This window comes from Mustela putorius, unplaced genomic scaffold (assembly GCF_011764305.1).
Source record: "Mustela putorius furo isolate JIRA1106 unplaced genomic scaffold, ASM1176430v1.1 tig00000430_pilon_pilon_pilon, whole genome shotgun sequence".
Lineage (NCBI taxonomy): Eukaryota > Metazoa > Chordata > Mammalia > Carnivora > Mustelidae > Mustela > Mustela putorius.
Window position 1 is genome coordinate 3,464,650 of NW_025421377.1, and position 17,151 is coordinate 3,481,800.

General features: G+C 39.8%; 1 protein-coding gene across 3 annotated transcripts in view; it reads right to left on the reverse strand.

Annotated features, from left to right (window-relative positions):
- The window catches only part of CORIN (corin, serine peptidase), a 246,751-nt gene that overhangs the window by 76,684 nt on the left and 152,916 nt on the right, over window positions 1-17,151 (reverse strand). For all 3 annotated transcript variants that reach the window (XM_045079705.1, XM_045079704.1, XM_045079706.1), the window contains exons 6-7: window positions 12,257-12,370; window positions 1,651-1,758 (exon numbers count right to left, since the gene is read on the reverse strand). In XM_045079705.1, the coding sequence (XP_044935640.1) occupies window positions 1,651-1,758; window positions 12,257-12,370 (222 nt within the window). The remainder of the gene's footprint in view (window positions 1-1,650; window positions 1,759-12,256; window positions 12,371-17,151) is intronic.

Consider the following 17,151-nt stretch of genomic DNA (forward strand, 5'->3'; position numbering starts at 1 on the left):
GATCTGAGAAGGCATAGTGTACCAATCAAGTAAGGTATATGGAAGACGGACTGCAGAGAAAAGAAAGACCCAATAGATGGGAAGCCTGTGCAGAAACCAGAAGAACCAGCACAATGCTCTCAGCCTGCTCACAATGGGTAGTTGGGGCAGAGACTGGTCTAAGGGAAAGCTGTAATCCTTACCAGGGCATAGGACATAGGCACCTTTAGATCGCACCCCTACTATCTTCAGAGGAAATATGTTGAGTGGTAAGACCATTCTTCTTCACACAGTAACTATACCCTGGCCCTCTCCACCGACCTGTCCAAGCACCAAGCTACACTCGAGCCCTCCACCCCATGCCCCCACATTTCCCCCCTCTTTTCTCCAGTGATCTCACTGGTCAAAGGAGGGTCTGTCTGAATTAGATCAATTTATAAGACCTCTTCCAACTATAAATCCTGTGATGTATACTATGAGAACTGCCTCTCACTCTTTGTTCCACCATTTTTCAGTCTCAGAAGGCAATCTGTATCTACCTAGTGACTTGTGAGATGATTTGTATATATACAAACTTCCAGTATTTTTATGGATACAGTGAGGAGCAGCTGGACAGCGACTTCTAGAAACGACCTAGTTTCCCAGTATGGGGCCATTTCTGACACTTGCCACTCCGAAGCATTCCTCTGACCCTTCCCCAACACCCACTTCAATATTCTCTAATTACTAAATATTATTTCACATCATTTTTCCTCCTCATCTTAGCTTGTCTTTCTGTTCATGTCACTCAATAATACAAGACCTAAAAATTCTAAAGGTAACCACAAGTCAAAAACGTAAATACACAAAAGGAATGTTGCTGCTTTTAATGCATGAAATGCCATTCACAATTGAACACAGCTTTTTAAATAGCAGGTCCGTTCTTTTATTTATTAAGATATAATGGACATAGAACACTGTGTGTGTTTATGCTAAGTGAGATAAGTCAAAGAGAAAGATAAATACTGTGTGGCAGCATTTATATGTGGAATCTTCAAAAGTCAAATTTGTAAAAACAAGGAGTGGAAAGGTAGTTACCAGGGTCTGGAGTGAATTAGGAAGATGTTATTTATAGGTATAAACGTGTAACTAGTAGGTAGGCTCATTTTTTACAAGATCAGATCAGATTGTGTACATAAAATAAACGTGCTTGCCCTAACCCTAGGTGTCAGTTCTACAGAAGTCATCCCTGCCATGCTAGGCTATCAGTTAAAGGAGGGGTCCTTGTTTGCATATAATAAGGGGATCAGCCACACGACAATTTATCTGTCCTCAAAGTTTTGCTCAAGAGCTCAAAATCTAAATGTGGTTAGAGCCACTGACTCTAACCAAAGAAGAAACAGAACATCCTCAAGGAGAAAAATTTATGAACATATTAACAATTCTTACCCGTCTTTCCACCCTACTTCTTAAGCATTTCCTTATTACAACTTTATATAAGAAATATGACATTGACACGTAAGACATGACTAAGACTAGCAATTGAAAAAACCTCCTCTTTCTAAAAATTAAGAAACCAACCATTTTGTCATTTATTCTGCTAACCACATTAACAAACAATGAGCTACGGGTTCTGCATTACACATTTTTGTAAGTTTCAGTGAAAACCTTTAGGGGAACAATGCTACTTACCACAGTTCTGCTCATCACTCAGGTCCCCGCAGTCATCGTATCCATCACACACGAGGCTAGAATTGAGACACTTGCCTGTGTGACAGTGGAACATATTCTCACTGCAATCTGCACAAAAGAGAGGCCACTGATGTGTCATCAGTAGAACAGGGTGTTATCATGGTTATTCACTGAACAAAAGCGTATCATGGGAGGCAAATCATAATGGTAACCAGGTCCACATCTACTCATAACCAGTGAGGAGACTGTGGTACAGAGAGAGCCAAGGTCTTGCTCAAGCTCACTTAATAAGTGACTGCAGTGCCACGACTAGGACCTTCTGGCTTCCAAGCTGATACTTCTATCACTATCTGAAGGTCTTTATCTGAGACCCACCTTATGTTACCCAAAACTCCTTTATAGTCAAATATGAGCACAGAAACTCTCAAGTCACCATAGTTCCTAATGAATTTCATGTTCATTCAGAATGAATGATTTTTTTTAATACTTAAGTCATGTTCATTTTATTAAGTCAAAACATTGAGCCTTTTTAAATCTAAAAGATGCTTATTTTTGCTACTATTAAATTCTGCCATATATATATTTTTTTTATTAACATATAATGTATTATTTGTTTCAGGAGTATAGATCTGTGATTCTTCAATCTTATACAATTCACAGCCCTCACCATAGCACATACCCTCCCCAATGTCCATCCCCAGAATGAATGACTTTTAATAGAAGGTGAGTAGTTATTTCCTTGAAATGTTCCCTTTAAAATTAAAGTCTGGGGGCGCCTGGGTGGCTCAGTGGGTTAAAGCCTCTGCCTTTGGCTCAGGTCATGATCTCAGGGTCCTGGGACTGAGCCCCGCATCAGGCTCTCCACACAGCAGGGAGCCTGCTCCCCGCACCCCCGACCCCTGCCCGCCTGCCTCTCTGCCTACTTGTGATCTCTGTCTGTCAAATAAATAAATAAAATCCTAAAAAAAAATAAAATAAAAATAAATAAAATGAAGTGAAAGTCTGATTTTGTCAATGATAAGCATAAAAATAGATGAGAGAAAACATTAGTGAGATGATGACGTTGCAAGTATCACTTAAGTCAATTGAGTGTTTCATAACAGGACCTTCAAATAAGCAATACTGGACTACATTACAGTGGCAAAATAAGACGAAGTGATATGCAATCTCAAGGAGCTTAGGGTTTAATATGGAAGTAAGCAACATGAGACAGAATTTTAATAAGATAGATCTTGTACTTGGGTATCCTGGTTCTGTCATCTACTAGCTGTGGGAACTTGAGTGTATTAATTAAAATCCGAGTCTGTGAATTGATTTATGAAATTAAGGTAAGGTCAATTATTTAAAAGGGTTCAGGGGAAGAGATTAATAAAAGCATGTAATGTAAATTAATATGTGTAAGATGCCAACACAATTCAGTGGAAACATGATACTCTTCAACAAATGATATTGGGACAATTGCAAAGTCTGGCTTTTACCTCAAACTGTACATTAAAATTATCTCAAAGTGGATCACAGATTTCAATGTAAGAGTTAAAATTATGAAGCCTCAAGAAAAAAAAAATAGGAAAAAATCTTTTTGACCTTGGAAGAACTCTTGGATGTAACAAATTTTCAGATACAACAAAAAAAGCACAAGCCCTTAAAAAAAATAATAATAAGTGGAGTTTATTAAAAAGACACACACATTTGTAGGATGGCTCAGTAGGTTGAACATCTATCTGCCTTTGGCTCAGGTCGTGATCCCAGGATCTTGGGATCGAGTCCCTCATGGAGCTCCTTGCTCAGCGGGGAGCTTGCTTCTCCCTCTGCCTGACCTACCCCCTACTTGTGCTCTCTCTCTCTCTCTCTCTGACAAAGAAATAAAATCTTAAGAAAAAAAAGAAATATATTAGTGCCTTAAAAGATACTATTAAGAAAATGAAAAGACAAGCCTCATACTGAAATAAGTATTGCAAGTCACGTATCTGGTAAAGGACTTACATCCAGAAAGATACAGGACCCCCACACTCTAAAATAAGACAACTCAATTACAGACACACAAAAGAGTTGAATAGAAAATCTTCCCAGAAGACATCAAATAGCTAATAAACACATAAAAAGGTGCTCAATATAATTAGTCATTAAGGAAATGCAAATTAAAACCACAACGAGGTACTATTACACATCGCCTAAGATGACTATAATAATGATTTTTGAAAAAAAAAAAAAAAACAGAAAATACCAAGTATTGGCAAGGATTTTGAGAAACTGAAGCTGTTATATATAGTTGGTGGAGATGAAAATAATAAGGCCACATTAGAAAGCAGTACAGCGGCTTTTCGTAAAGTTAACTATAACCTTATCATACAATTTATGAATTCCCATCCTTAGAAATCTACCCAAAAGGAATGAAACATACATATACACAAAGACTTGCATGTAAACGTTCCTAGTAGCATTATTTATGGTAACCAAAGACTAGAAACAATCCAAACGCTCACCAGCTGGTGAATGAATAGTCAAGATATACTAGACATGATTAAATACTATCCACCAATTAAAAGCATCACACTATGGGTATATGTGTCAACATAGATGAACCTCAAAACCATTATGCCAAATAAAAGAAACCAGATACGAAGACTACATATTGTGTGATCCATTTATGAAATTTCTGGAAAAAGAAAACTTACAGAGACAGAAATCAAAGCAGTGGTTATCTGTGGCTGGAGGATTGGCAGTGGGGACTGACCACAAATAGGTGGGGGAAATTTGTGGGGAGATGAATAAGTTCTAGAAGTAGACTGTGGTAATGGTCATACAACCCTATAAGTTTACTAAAACTCAATGGGATAACATATGTTACGGAAATTGTACCTCAATAAAACTTTTAAAATGTTTAAACTAGTATGTGTAAAGAAGTCTGCATTTAATAGAAATAAGATTTCTTGAATGTATTGTTTTCTCTTATTTAAAGTAAATTAAGTTTAATGATCAATAGTCCGGTCTCCTAAATTCTAGCTGATTGTCTCTCCTCAAACATACGTCTGCATCTCCTATGACTGGTGATCGGTACCTCTTCACTATAAATGTTCCAAACACTATAGTAATTCCTTATTAAAATTCTTGGGCATTGATCAGTTAAACTGTTAGCCACATGCATCAAAATATTTATTACTCATATGAATCATAAATTTCTATTTCCTGACACATCCTTCTAACAAACTACTTAAGTACTTTTAGAATCACATCATTTTAAAAGTCTAACGAGCCTTAGGGACCATCTGTTTAGTGCCTACAGAAAAGGGTATGTATGGAACAACACACACACGTTCCTACACATATGCTCACACTTGTACATACGCAAAACTTTGTAAGTCCTTATAATTTTTTATTTCCCCCAGGCTGAATCATTTTAACAAGAAGGATGACTATCATAAGGGAAAAAGAACTAAAAAGAAGTCTCACTTTTCACCTGGACAGTTCTATCTCCTCCATCAGCAGAGGGCGCTAACTCTCCACCCTGCATACCACTGCCGCACCGCTACCACACTCAGGCTCTTGGAGTCAAGAAAGGTTACAACTTTGGTTCTCCTGCCCACCAAGCAGAGTAGAGGGATTTGTGCATCAGAATATATACATTTCCTTGGGAAGATTCAAAGGTCTTTTTGATTTTTTTGTTTTTTCATTTAAATTACTCTTGTGGGAAATTTTGCAGTATGCGAGAATCAGCAATAATCAGGGGCCTCAACTTGACTGTCTATGCAAAGATATTTGCATTCCCCAGAGGAGGGGATGAGGTGGAGGAGTGACATATTTTAAACCACATGAGGTTTTTTTTTTTTTTCTTAAGGCAGTGCACTTATATTTTCTTTTCTTTTTTCTTTCTTTCTTTTTATTTATTTATTTATTTTTTTGGTACCACTGGGGAATCAAATACTCCTTTTAGAATCTGATTAACTGGGGTACCTGGGTGGCTCAGTGGGTTAAGCCACTGCCTTCTGCTCAGTTCATGATCTCAGGGGCCTGGGATGGAGCCCCACATCAGGCTCTTTGATCAGTGGGGAGCCTGCATCCCCCTCTTTCTCTGCCTACTTGTGATCTCTCTCTGTGTCAAATAAATAAATAAAATTTTAATTAAAAAAATAAAGATTAACCTGAAAACACACCACAAATTTCCAAAGATTCATGCAATGAATCTGTGAGGCCCATTCTGAAGACTTTGCTAATTCATATTAAAATACTTTGTTGTAGATATTTTTTAAATGAATACTGTCATTTATTAAATTATTTCATAAAGTATTTACTTAATAAATGGAGATGACTCAAGCTTTTTAAAAAATTCTTTATTATTCACACAAGTGTAGATTCAACTTTCCATTATTATGACTTCCTTGGTTAGAAGCCATTTTCAGAGTTTAGATACAAAACTAGCCGCAATGGGAAAACAACTTGTTACCTTCCTAAGGTCTGTGTGATAAGTAAACACACAAAACATTAACCAAGGCACTGTGCAGCAGAAATGAACAGCAAATACCCAAGATCACAGTGCCTCCTTTTATTGGAATAAATATTTATTTGAACAGAAAAGAGATGTTGTCAGTGCAATTTAGGGTCAACAAATCAAAATTTTCAAAAGCTTTTTGCTATGACTTTCTTGCTCAATAAAAGAATAATTTTACATAACCTAAGGTAGATGTTTTTCTAGATACAGATTTTTCTTCTTAACAAGTACCTGATGAAAAATGTAACTTCTAAAGTTCTTGCATGTTGATATTCACTTCAGTTTGGCATCTTACACTATGAACTTTTTTCCCCCTCAAGATTATCATTAAATAAGGAGACAGGTAAAGAACAGAAAACCTTTTTATCAAGAGCCTCATTCACGTAGGTCAGTCTCTATGAGTCTATGAACCTGTGTTGCCTCAAGTCAAGATTCAAGAATGGATACTCAATTTCCACACAGAGGCGCCCCCATTTTGAGATGACCAGAGAGATTACATGGTTTGCCCACAGCTGCCTGGCTCACGACAGCTACCCAGGCTTCTGGACTCCCTGGGTGCTTTTGACTATTGACTTTTAGCCCTGAAGGAAGACTTCTCAACAGCAGTACTGGTGACCATTGAAGGTGGGTAATTCTTGGTCGTGAGGACTGTCGTGTGCACTGTAGGATGCTCAACAGTCTCTCGTCTCTACCCTCTAAATGCCAGTAGCTCCTCCTCTAAACTTCACACTTATGGCAACCAAGTACCTCTCCATACACTGGAAGATGCTCCCTGGGTGGCAAAACTGCCCTCACTTTCGAGTCACTGAATTAGATTTTCTTGGACGTCATTGGTGTCCAAGGCCTAGTTTCAACCACATCTTTCTATTAGCTTTCTCCACACCAACATAACTCCTCATAATCCTGCCCTCATCTGTACTCAAAGAACCTACCACCCCTCTCTTATTGTTTAGGCCATTTTGCTTTTTTAACATCACCTCTATTATATTTGCTCTAAAGTACCATATTCAATCATCTCCATGTTTATATGTGAGATTAGACTCAAAGACTCATGAAGAAAGGAACCATGTCTTAACAGTCTTTAAATTCCCTGGGTATCTAGAACATGCTTCACACATAGCAAGAATTCAAGAAGATTCAATAGTTTTATTGGTTCCTGAAACAGATGTGGACCTTCCAGACATCTGAAGCTTCTTCCTTCAGCGCAGAATGTACTATTTTCCTTTTTATTATTTGAATGGAAATATTTCTGTTATTTACTTTCCTTCCTTAGTAAAAAGAATAGAGTAAATGCAGTCAATTTTAGTGATTCAGAAACATCACCGGGAATGCCAGTTTTTATTTTGTGCTGTTTGGATTGCTTCCCTTCTAAAATAGCTTCACGCAGTACTGGTTTTAAAACTGTTACAGATTTGGGGCGCCTGGATGGCTCAGTTGGTTATGCATCTGACCTTTGGTTTCAGCTCAGGTCATGATCTCAGGCCATGACATCGAGCCCCGTGTCTGGCTCCACATTTAGCGGGGAGTCTGCTTCTCCCTCTCTCCCTCTCCTTCTGCTCCTTCCCCCCCTAAAATAGATATAAAAATCTATTAAATAAATAAATAAAGCTGTTGTGGCTATTTTAGTGTTTCTGTTTCCTCTGCAGAGTGTCCCCTGACCTTTATCAGCTGTCTCCATGACTTTCAGCGGGCATCCTTGACAGCCTGGAGGCGAGAGGCGCTGGGCAGGTGGATGGAGGTGAGGTCAGGGCGGGGGGTGGAAGGGGAGGGACCATATAGTGAATAAGATCCCAATATTCACAACGGCAACCATCAGTCCTCACACTCTTTCAGCGTTATCGCATGTCAGACAGTGGTCTATATGCAGGATAGGCAAGGGTTCGTTATTCTGCACAGGAGTTCTAGAGACAGTTACTGTTACTGTCTCCATTTCACTGAGGAGGACACAGAGGCCCAGAGAGATGGAGTGACTTGCCCAGGTTCACAGAAGCAGGAAATGGTAAAGAAGAGATAGGAATACCGGCAGCCTGACTCAAGAGTTTACAGGAGTAATCCCTACACTTTGTGGTTATTCATATAATTAACTATACTTAGGATAAGTAGTTAACACGTCATAATTAGTACAAGGTATCATTAGTAAAATATGTCGTATAATTATACTAAAACATAAGTCAACCAATTTTACCCAAATCCGAGCAAATGATTTCCAAAAGTATTTGACAGTGATTTTACGTGGCATAAAACATGTGGACTTGGTGGCGCCTGTTTTCTCTGTGACAACCATTTCCCTTGAAGCTTTTTCTTTGTGACAGCCATTATCCATTTGCTAAGCACTAGCTGTGGGCCAGACACCACTCTAGAGCTGGTTATAGAATCAAAAGATTATAGGTGAGAAACAAAAGACACACCAGACCCCCTTTAGTCCAGAGGCTTGGAATCTGGCTGCATGTTAGAATTACCTGGGTGGTTTTGCAAAGCTGTTGCTGGGCTCCAGCTCCAGACCAACTGAATTAGGATTCCTGCAGGTGGGGCTTCCTGCAGATGCTATGTGCACACGGCTTCAATGAAAACCAGGAATAGAGAGGTAGCCTGCCTCAAGTCACAGAGTTAGAAATTTCTCAAAGAAAACTTTCTTAATTTTTGAAAATCTTTTCACCACACTGCTAACATTGTTCCAGGTGGTTGGAAATGCATTCATTCTATAAACACTAGTGGAAGAGACTGAGAAACAACATAATTAGTTAAGGGAGAAAACTCAGTAAGGAGTCCCAGATACTTGGCTTAATGGTATAATAGACAATTATATCCCAGAGTGTCACAGAGCATCCAAAAATAAATGTTTTCTTCTCCTATAAATGATCAGAAGATAATTGTTCACCAAATCTGAACTTTTATGGACAAGAATGAGATCTTGACATTTGCAGACAACATGGGTGGACCTGGAGGGTATTATGCTAATAAGTGAAATAAGTCAGACAAAGAAAGACAAATACTATACGATTTCATTTATATGTGGAATCTAGAAATCCAAACAAACAAACAGAAACAGACTCCTAAATACAAAGAAAAAAATTGGCGATTGCCAAAGGGGGAGCGGTCAGGGGATGGGTGAAATAGGTGAAGGGGAGTAAGAGGTACAACTTCCAGCTATAAAGTAAATAAGTTATGGGGAAGAAGAGTATACAGCACAGAGAATATAGTCGACAATACTGTATGGTGACAGACGTTGACTATACTTATGAGCACTGACTAACATACAGAGCTGTCGAATCACTGTGCTGCACACCTAAAACTAATATAACACTGTGTGTCAATTACACTTCAATAAAAACAAACAAATAGCAGAGGACCAGGTTCAAATCATGCAGTGTGAATCACTGGCAAATTCATTCATGACTCTCAACCTCAGCTCTGCATCTGCACAAAAAGGGTAATACCTCTTGGCTAAAAATTAAATCAAATCATGTCAATTCATTCTTCTAGAATAGTTGACAAATAATTCCTTCCCTTCCTTTCTTTGAAGGCAGTCGTCCTCCACCTATCCCCTGCCAGCACCCTGGGAGCCACCATATTCTTCTGCTCCTCATTAGGAAAGCCCAGCAGAACTTCCTTCTCCCCTCAGGAGTATGGCGGCTGCAGTCACGCTCTGATTTACCTCCATGCCCTAATTCAGAACTCCACTACTCCTTCACCACAGGGCGGTGACAGTGGGAGGGTGGCACCCTCCATAAATGACTAAAGAGCCATGGGCACTGAATGCTGAAACTCCGAGTTGAATGCCCTCGAAAGTTCTGAAGCAGCTACCTGTGAAGCTTTCAAGGTGTAACCGAGTGTAGGCAAATTTTCTGAGGGGATGTATTTTATTTCCTCAGCTGACCAAACCACATGGGTGTTAAAGTATGCTCCTGAGGAAAGCCTCTATCTTCCTTAATAAACTCTTCAACCCTTAGGACGTGCTATATACCTTGCAGAACAGTAATACCTCGTTTGTTCAGTCGCTGACTAGGAAAATTTACTCCTTCCAATTCAATTCAACCGATGCGGCACCATCTCTTACTGTTTAAAGTACAACGCTCCATGCGCTGGGTGCAATGAAGGAACATAATGGCGAGCCAGTGGTGGCCCACCGCTGGGGGGGAGGCACATGCAGAATTTTAATAATATCCCATGGGCCGTATTGGGAGGTAAGGAAAAGATTCTAACACATTTCCCATAAATTGGATATAATTCTATTGAACCTACTGTGAGTGCTCTATAAATTATTCCTTCCTAACTCCACAGCAATACGGCCGAATGTAAGGCTACATCCTATGAAAATCTTTTTCATGTACAATCATATGCTACAGGTTTTTCTGAAGAGAGAATTCCAAATTATAAAAACAATACATAAATAGAGGTGGGGGCATATATGAACAAATAATTTCGAGGAAATACCAAGTTAAGTAAAGTGAGTAAATCATTTATAAAAGTACAGCATTTCTCAAAACTTACAATGTGTGAATGTGTATTGTAACTCTCTAAAAAGTAGTTCTGATAGCATTTCTCAAACTTGCTTATTTCTCAAGCAATTTTCAGGGCTTGGGTACTATGGAACACCAGTTTGGGAAACACCCATCTGAAATATTACCATAATATAATGCCTTTCAAAACTTATGATAAATAAGTATCCTAACCCTCACATGGAAGAAGTGTTCTACCTGGCAAACAGACTATAAGAACCTTTCAATTAAGGCTGGCAATTAAGAGCTCTCATACAGCCTTCGCAGCAACTATGGGGAGTAAAACAAAGCTTTACCCATGGTAAGATGGGATCATATTACCATTGATGGTTTTGCTGATCATATAACCAGTAAAAAGCAATTACAACATAATTGCATGTGGCTCTGCTTTGGAGGCAAATCCTGCAATATATTACTGAAGCTAATTTTTCCTTACCCATTGTACAAGCACGGAACAACTTGAAAGCTTATATATATATTTATACACACACACACACACACAGGACACTATGTATGTGTGTGTATGCATATACACACACACCATTCTGTCCGATATATATATCGGACAGAATGTTGATGTCCTCCCAAAATGTGTATGTTAAGTCTTAACCCTCAAATAACCCTCAAATATTTGGAGAAAGGACCTGTAAGGAGGTGACAAAGTTAAATGCGGCCCTAACGGTGAGGCCCTAATCTAACAGTACCCTTTTAAGAAGGGGGGAGACCCTCTCCCTCCCCCTTTCTCCCTCCCTCCTTACCTCCCTCCCTGCCTCCAAAGAGGTCAAGTGAGCACTGAGGAAGATGGAAGCTGCCTAGCAGCCCAGAAAAGAACTCTCACCGGAAACTGAGCCTCGTTGACCTTGACCTTAGACTCCCGGGCCTCCAGAACCTTAGGAGAATAAATTTCTCCTGTTTAAATCATGCAGTCTGGGGTATTTTACACCGCAGCCCAAGGAGTTTAGGACAGCATTTTACATACCACCGACCAATTCAATCAAAACAACTGACCAAATCCACAGTAAAGAATTTGACGATGTTTAATGTCTGAATCTCTCAATCCACGCATTGAAAGTAGTTAGCACCATGGACGATGTATCACCCCGTTTAGAGAAAGCGTAAGCAGACAAGGGGCTTTGCATGCTGTGTCAGGAATGTCAAGGATCCGGAGGGTGAAACATCTGCCTACTGACCTGGTCTTTAAAACACACACACACACACACACACACACACACACACACACACACTGACCTTTAGACTCATTAAGCTTTCAAAACAAAAATAAAAGCCTCACCCAAACAAAATAAACAAAAAGCCTCCCTCCAACTTTAAGCCACTTGATGCAAAACACGTTCCCACTGCGACCTTCCCACTGCGACCTACGGGAATCGCGCCTTTGAAAGGGCCGCAAACACACCCACCGCCCACGTTTGCCGGCGTGGGGAAGGCAAACTACCAGAAGTCCACGCCCCCGCCCTCCGGCGGTCAGGGTCTGTCCTCGGTTTCCGGGCCCCAGCCCGGGTCGCCCCCACCCCCACCCCCACCCCCTCCACCCCGCCCCGCCCTCCGCCCCGCCCCCACGCCCTCCGCCCCGCCCCCACCGGCCCCCACGCCCCGCGCCTACTGCAGTGGGCCTCGTCGCTCCAGTCGTCGCAGTCGTTGTGCCCGTTGCACCGCAGCTTCCCGGGCACGCAGAGGCCGCTGGCGCACAGAAAGCTCTCGCCGCCCCCGCAGAGCGCTAGAAGAGAAGGCAGGGAGACCCGGTCAGAAGCAGCCCTTTTCCTCTAGACGTCCGGAGAAACAGAGAACAGCGAGAACACCCTCCTTGCTCTTCAAGATTTGCTTCCCAGTCCCCTCGCCGTTTTCTCGGGCCCCCTAGGACCTTAATCATGAAATTTACCTGGAAAGCCTACAAAGTGTGTCTGCCCGAGAAAAGCAAAAGAAAACTGCCCAGGAGGCTTGCAGCGCGAGAGGTTCCCAGGCTCAGAGCAGAGGACGGGAGCCTTGTCAATTGCACAACTCAGGGGGGCGTGGGGGCACACCAAATTGAGTATTTTATTTAATAACTGCAAATTATTTAAAAACGAAGTGCTATTAATTGAACAAACAAACAAAACCCCAAATCCTATCCGTCTAGAAAGCTATTCAAAGTTGCACAGAAAAAGTTATAGAAGGGAAGGGAAAAGAAAAACTGTAGGCCCAAATCTCTGATAAACAGGGCTTGAACTCACCTTTGTTCCTTTGTTTTGTCTTAGATTCCACATGTAAGTGAGATCGTACAGTATTTGTCTTTCTCTGTCTGATTTATTTCACTTAGCAACTTAGCATATTATCCTCCATGATGTTACAAATGACAGGATCTCATTTTTATTATTTTTTTGGCTGAGTAGTATTCTTTTGTATCACATTGTCTTTATCCTTTCATCTTTCCATAGCCACTTAGGTTGTTTACCTACCTTGGCTTTTGTAAATAATGCTGCAGTGAACCCAGGGGTGAATATATCTTTTCAGTTTAGTGTTTTCCTTCCCTTCAGATAAAGATCCAGAAGTGGAATTACTAGATCTAATGGTAGCTCTATCTTTAATTTTTTGAGGAGTTTCTATATTATTTTCCATAGTGGTTGCAACAATTTACATTCCCACTGGAAGTGCAGGAGGGTTTCCTTTTCTCCACATTTTTGCCAATAGTTGTTATTTATTCTTTTTGATACTGGCCATTGTAACCAGGTGGTGGTACTTCACTGTGCTTTCGATTTGCATTTCCTTGATGATTTATATGTTGACTATCTTTTCATGTGATTTCGGCCATCTGTATGCCTTCGTTGGAAAAATACCTATTCAGATCCTCTGCTCATTTTAAAAAATCAGATTGTGTTTTATTGTTATATGAGTTCTTCATACCCCTTACGGGATGTCTGAGTTCTTCATACTCCTTATGGGATATAGAGTTGTATGAGTTCTTCATACCCCTTATGGGATGTATAATTTGCAAATATCTTCTCCCATTCAGTAGGTTGCCTTTTTGTTTTGTTGACAGTTTCCTTCACTGTGCAGAAGCTTTTTAGTCTGAAGTAGTCCCACTTGTTTAGCTTTGCTCTTGTTGTCTTTGCTTTTGGAGTTTGATCCAAAAATTCATCACTAAGACTGATGTCCAGGAGCTTGCCATCTATGTTTTCTTCTATAAATGTTATGGCTTCAGGTCTTACATTCAAGTCTTTAATCCATTTCTGAGTGCATTTTTGTGTAGGCTATAAGACAGTGGTCCAGTTTCGTTCTTTAGCATATGTCTGTATGGTTTTCCCAACACCATTTGTTAAAGAGGCCATCCTTCCGCCATTGTTTATTCTTGCCTCCTTTGTTGTAAACTACTTGACCATAGATACATGGGTTTATTTCTGGGCTCTGTTTTATTCCATTGATCCATGTGTCTGTTTTTATGATTTCCATAGCTTTATAAAATAGCTTGAAATCAGGGCGTGTGATAGCTCCAGTTTCATTCTTTTTTCCCAAGGTTACTTTGGCTATTTGGGAAATTCTGTGGTTAAAATTTTAGGATTGTCCTATTTCTGTGAAAAATGTCATGAATATTTGCAGCTATGTTTATCAGAGATACTGGCCTATAGTTTTTCTTCTCCATTCCCTTCCTTCCCTTCTCTCCCCCACTCCTCCGCCCTTCCCTACCTCTCTTTCTTGTGGTGTCCTTGTCTAGTTTTGGTAGCAGGGTAATGCTGGCCTTGTAAAATGAGTTTGGAAGTGTTCTTTCCTTTTCGATTTTTAAGAAGTTTGAGAATAATAGGTATTAAATCCTTAAATGTTTGGTAGAATTCACCAGTGAAGCCATCTAATCCTAGACGTCCATTTGTTGTTGGGAGGTTTTCGATTACTGATTCATCTTTCTTATAATTGGTCTATTCAGACTTTTTACTTCACTAATCAATCTTGGAAGATTGTTTAGGAATTTACCCATTTCTTTTAGGTTGTCCAATTTGCTAGCATATACTTGTTTATAGTTTCTTGAGGTCCTTTATATTCCTGTAGCATCAGTGGTAACTTCTCCACTTCCATTTCTGATTTTATTTATTTAAGCCCTTTCTTTTTCTTGGTGAGGATAAAGATTTTTCAATGTTGTTTATTTATCAAAGATCAAGCTCTTAGTTTCACTCATCTTCTCTGTTATTTTTTGTCTCTGTTTTGCTTATTTCTGCTTTGATCTTTGTTCCTTCCTTCCTTCTACTAACTTTGAGCTTTTTTCTTTTTCTAGTTTTTAGGTGTAAGTTTAGATTGTTATTTGGGATTTTTCTTGTTGCCTGAAGTAGGCCTGCATTGCTATGAACCTCCTTCTTAGAAAATACACACACACACACACACACACACACACACACGTATACATATATCAAGTTATTTAATCACATATATGTGACTTCTCCAGTTTTCTTATTTGATTTCTAGTTTCACACTGTTGTAGTCAGGAAAGATGCTTGATATGATTTCAGTCTTCTTAGATTTATTAAGACTTGTTTTTTGGCCTAACATATAATCTATCCTGGAGAGTGTTCCATATGCATTTGAGAAAAATATATATTTTGCTGCTTTTGGATGGAATGTCCTGTAAGTATCTATTAAGTCCATCTGGTCTCATGTATCATTTAAGGCCAGTGTTTCTTTATTGATTTTTTTTTTTTTTTGTCTAGATAATCTATCCATTGATACCAATGGGGCAGTAAAAGCCCCTACTACCAACATTGCCCAAGGGTACCCTTTATTCCGCATCCTCACCAACATTTGTTATTTCTTGTCTTTTTGATAATACCCTTTTGGCGGGGTGGTAGGGGAGAGTGGGGAGGGGAAGAAGGAGAAAGAGAGGGAGAATCCCAAGTAGGCCTAGCAGATCCTGATGCACAAGGCTCGATCTCACAACCCTGAGATCATGACCTGCGCTGAAATCAAGAGTCAGGTGCTTCACTGACTGCACCACCCAGATGCCCCTTAATAACAGCTGTTCTAACAGATGTGAGGTGATATCTCATTGTGCTTCTGATTTGCATCTCCCTGATGATTAATGGTTTTGAGCATTTTTCATGGATGTGTTGGCCATCTGTATGTCTTTGGGAAAATGTCTATTCAGATTTTCTATCCATTTTTTAAAAATTTACTTATTTTTTATTATATTCAGTTAACCACTGTATAGCACATAATTAGTTTCTGATGCAGTGTTCAATGATTCATTAGTTAAGTATAACACCCAGTGCTCATCACAGCACATGTCCTCCTCAGTACCCATCATCCTGTTATGCCCTCCCCTCACCCCTTCCCTCTGAAACCCCCAGATTGTTTCTCAGGGTCCATAGTCTCTCAAGGTTCATCTCCCTCTCTGATTTCAATCCATTTTCAATTAATTAATCATTTTTAATTTCAGTATAATTAACATATCATTTATTAATTATACTAGTTTCAGCTACATTAGTTACATTCAGTTACATTAGTTTCAGTTATATTAGTTTCAGATCCAACAATTCTATACATTACTCAGTGCTCATCCTAAGTGTACTGTTCATCTCCTTCTTCTATTTCACCCATCCTCCCCCATCTCCTTTTTATTCTCCACATTTAAGAGTGATTTTTGGGGGGCACCTGGGTGGCTCAGTGGGTTAAACCTCTGCCTTCAGCTCAGGTCATAATCTCAGGGTCTTGGGATCGTGCCCCACATTGGGCTCTCTGCTGAGTGGGGAGTCTGCTCCCCCCGCCACCGCCTGCCTCTCTGCCTGCTTGTGATCTCTCTCTCTCTCTGTCAAATAAATAAATAAAATCTTTAAAAAAGTGATTTTTTGTTTGTCTCTTTTTTTCTTTGTTTCTTAGTTTCCACATATGAGTGAAATGATATGGTATTTGTCTTTCTCTGTCTGACTTGTTTCACTTAGCATTATACTTTCTAGGTCCATCCATTTTGTTGTAAATAGTAAGACTTCTATTGTGTAGATATACCACCTCATTTGTAACCATTCATCTGTGTAGGACACTTCATTGCTTCCCTTTCTTGGCTATTGTAAATAATGTTGCACGGGGGTGCATGTATCTAGCATGCCAAGAACTGTCTCTCCAATAGTTATAGTCCTATGGTACCCAGGAATGCCCCCCCCCCCACCACAGTATGATTAAGGAGCATCCCCTATGTGGACTGTGTGTGCCTGCTGGCTTCAGCAAGGCAGTGGAAAAGTGTAGGGTGGGGGCATGAGGAAGAGCTTGGGGCTGGGGCATGCCACAGGCTTTCATGATGTTTTATTTTTTTAATCTGGAAAAGAAGTTAATTTTTTCATGGGTTCTCAATTTAGAGTAACAGTAAATAAACACAACCCTTGAAGACTTCTTTCTTGTCTCCATTCCTCCACACAACTGACTTGTGTGATCAGTCCTGCTCACTGTCACCACTCACTGAATGATGTATTCTTTGATGAAATGAACCCTGTTGACTAATTAAAGAGAACCAGGAAACAGAGAACATTTTAACTCAGAATTAGAAAT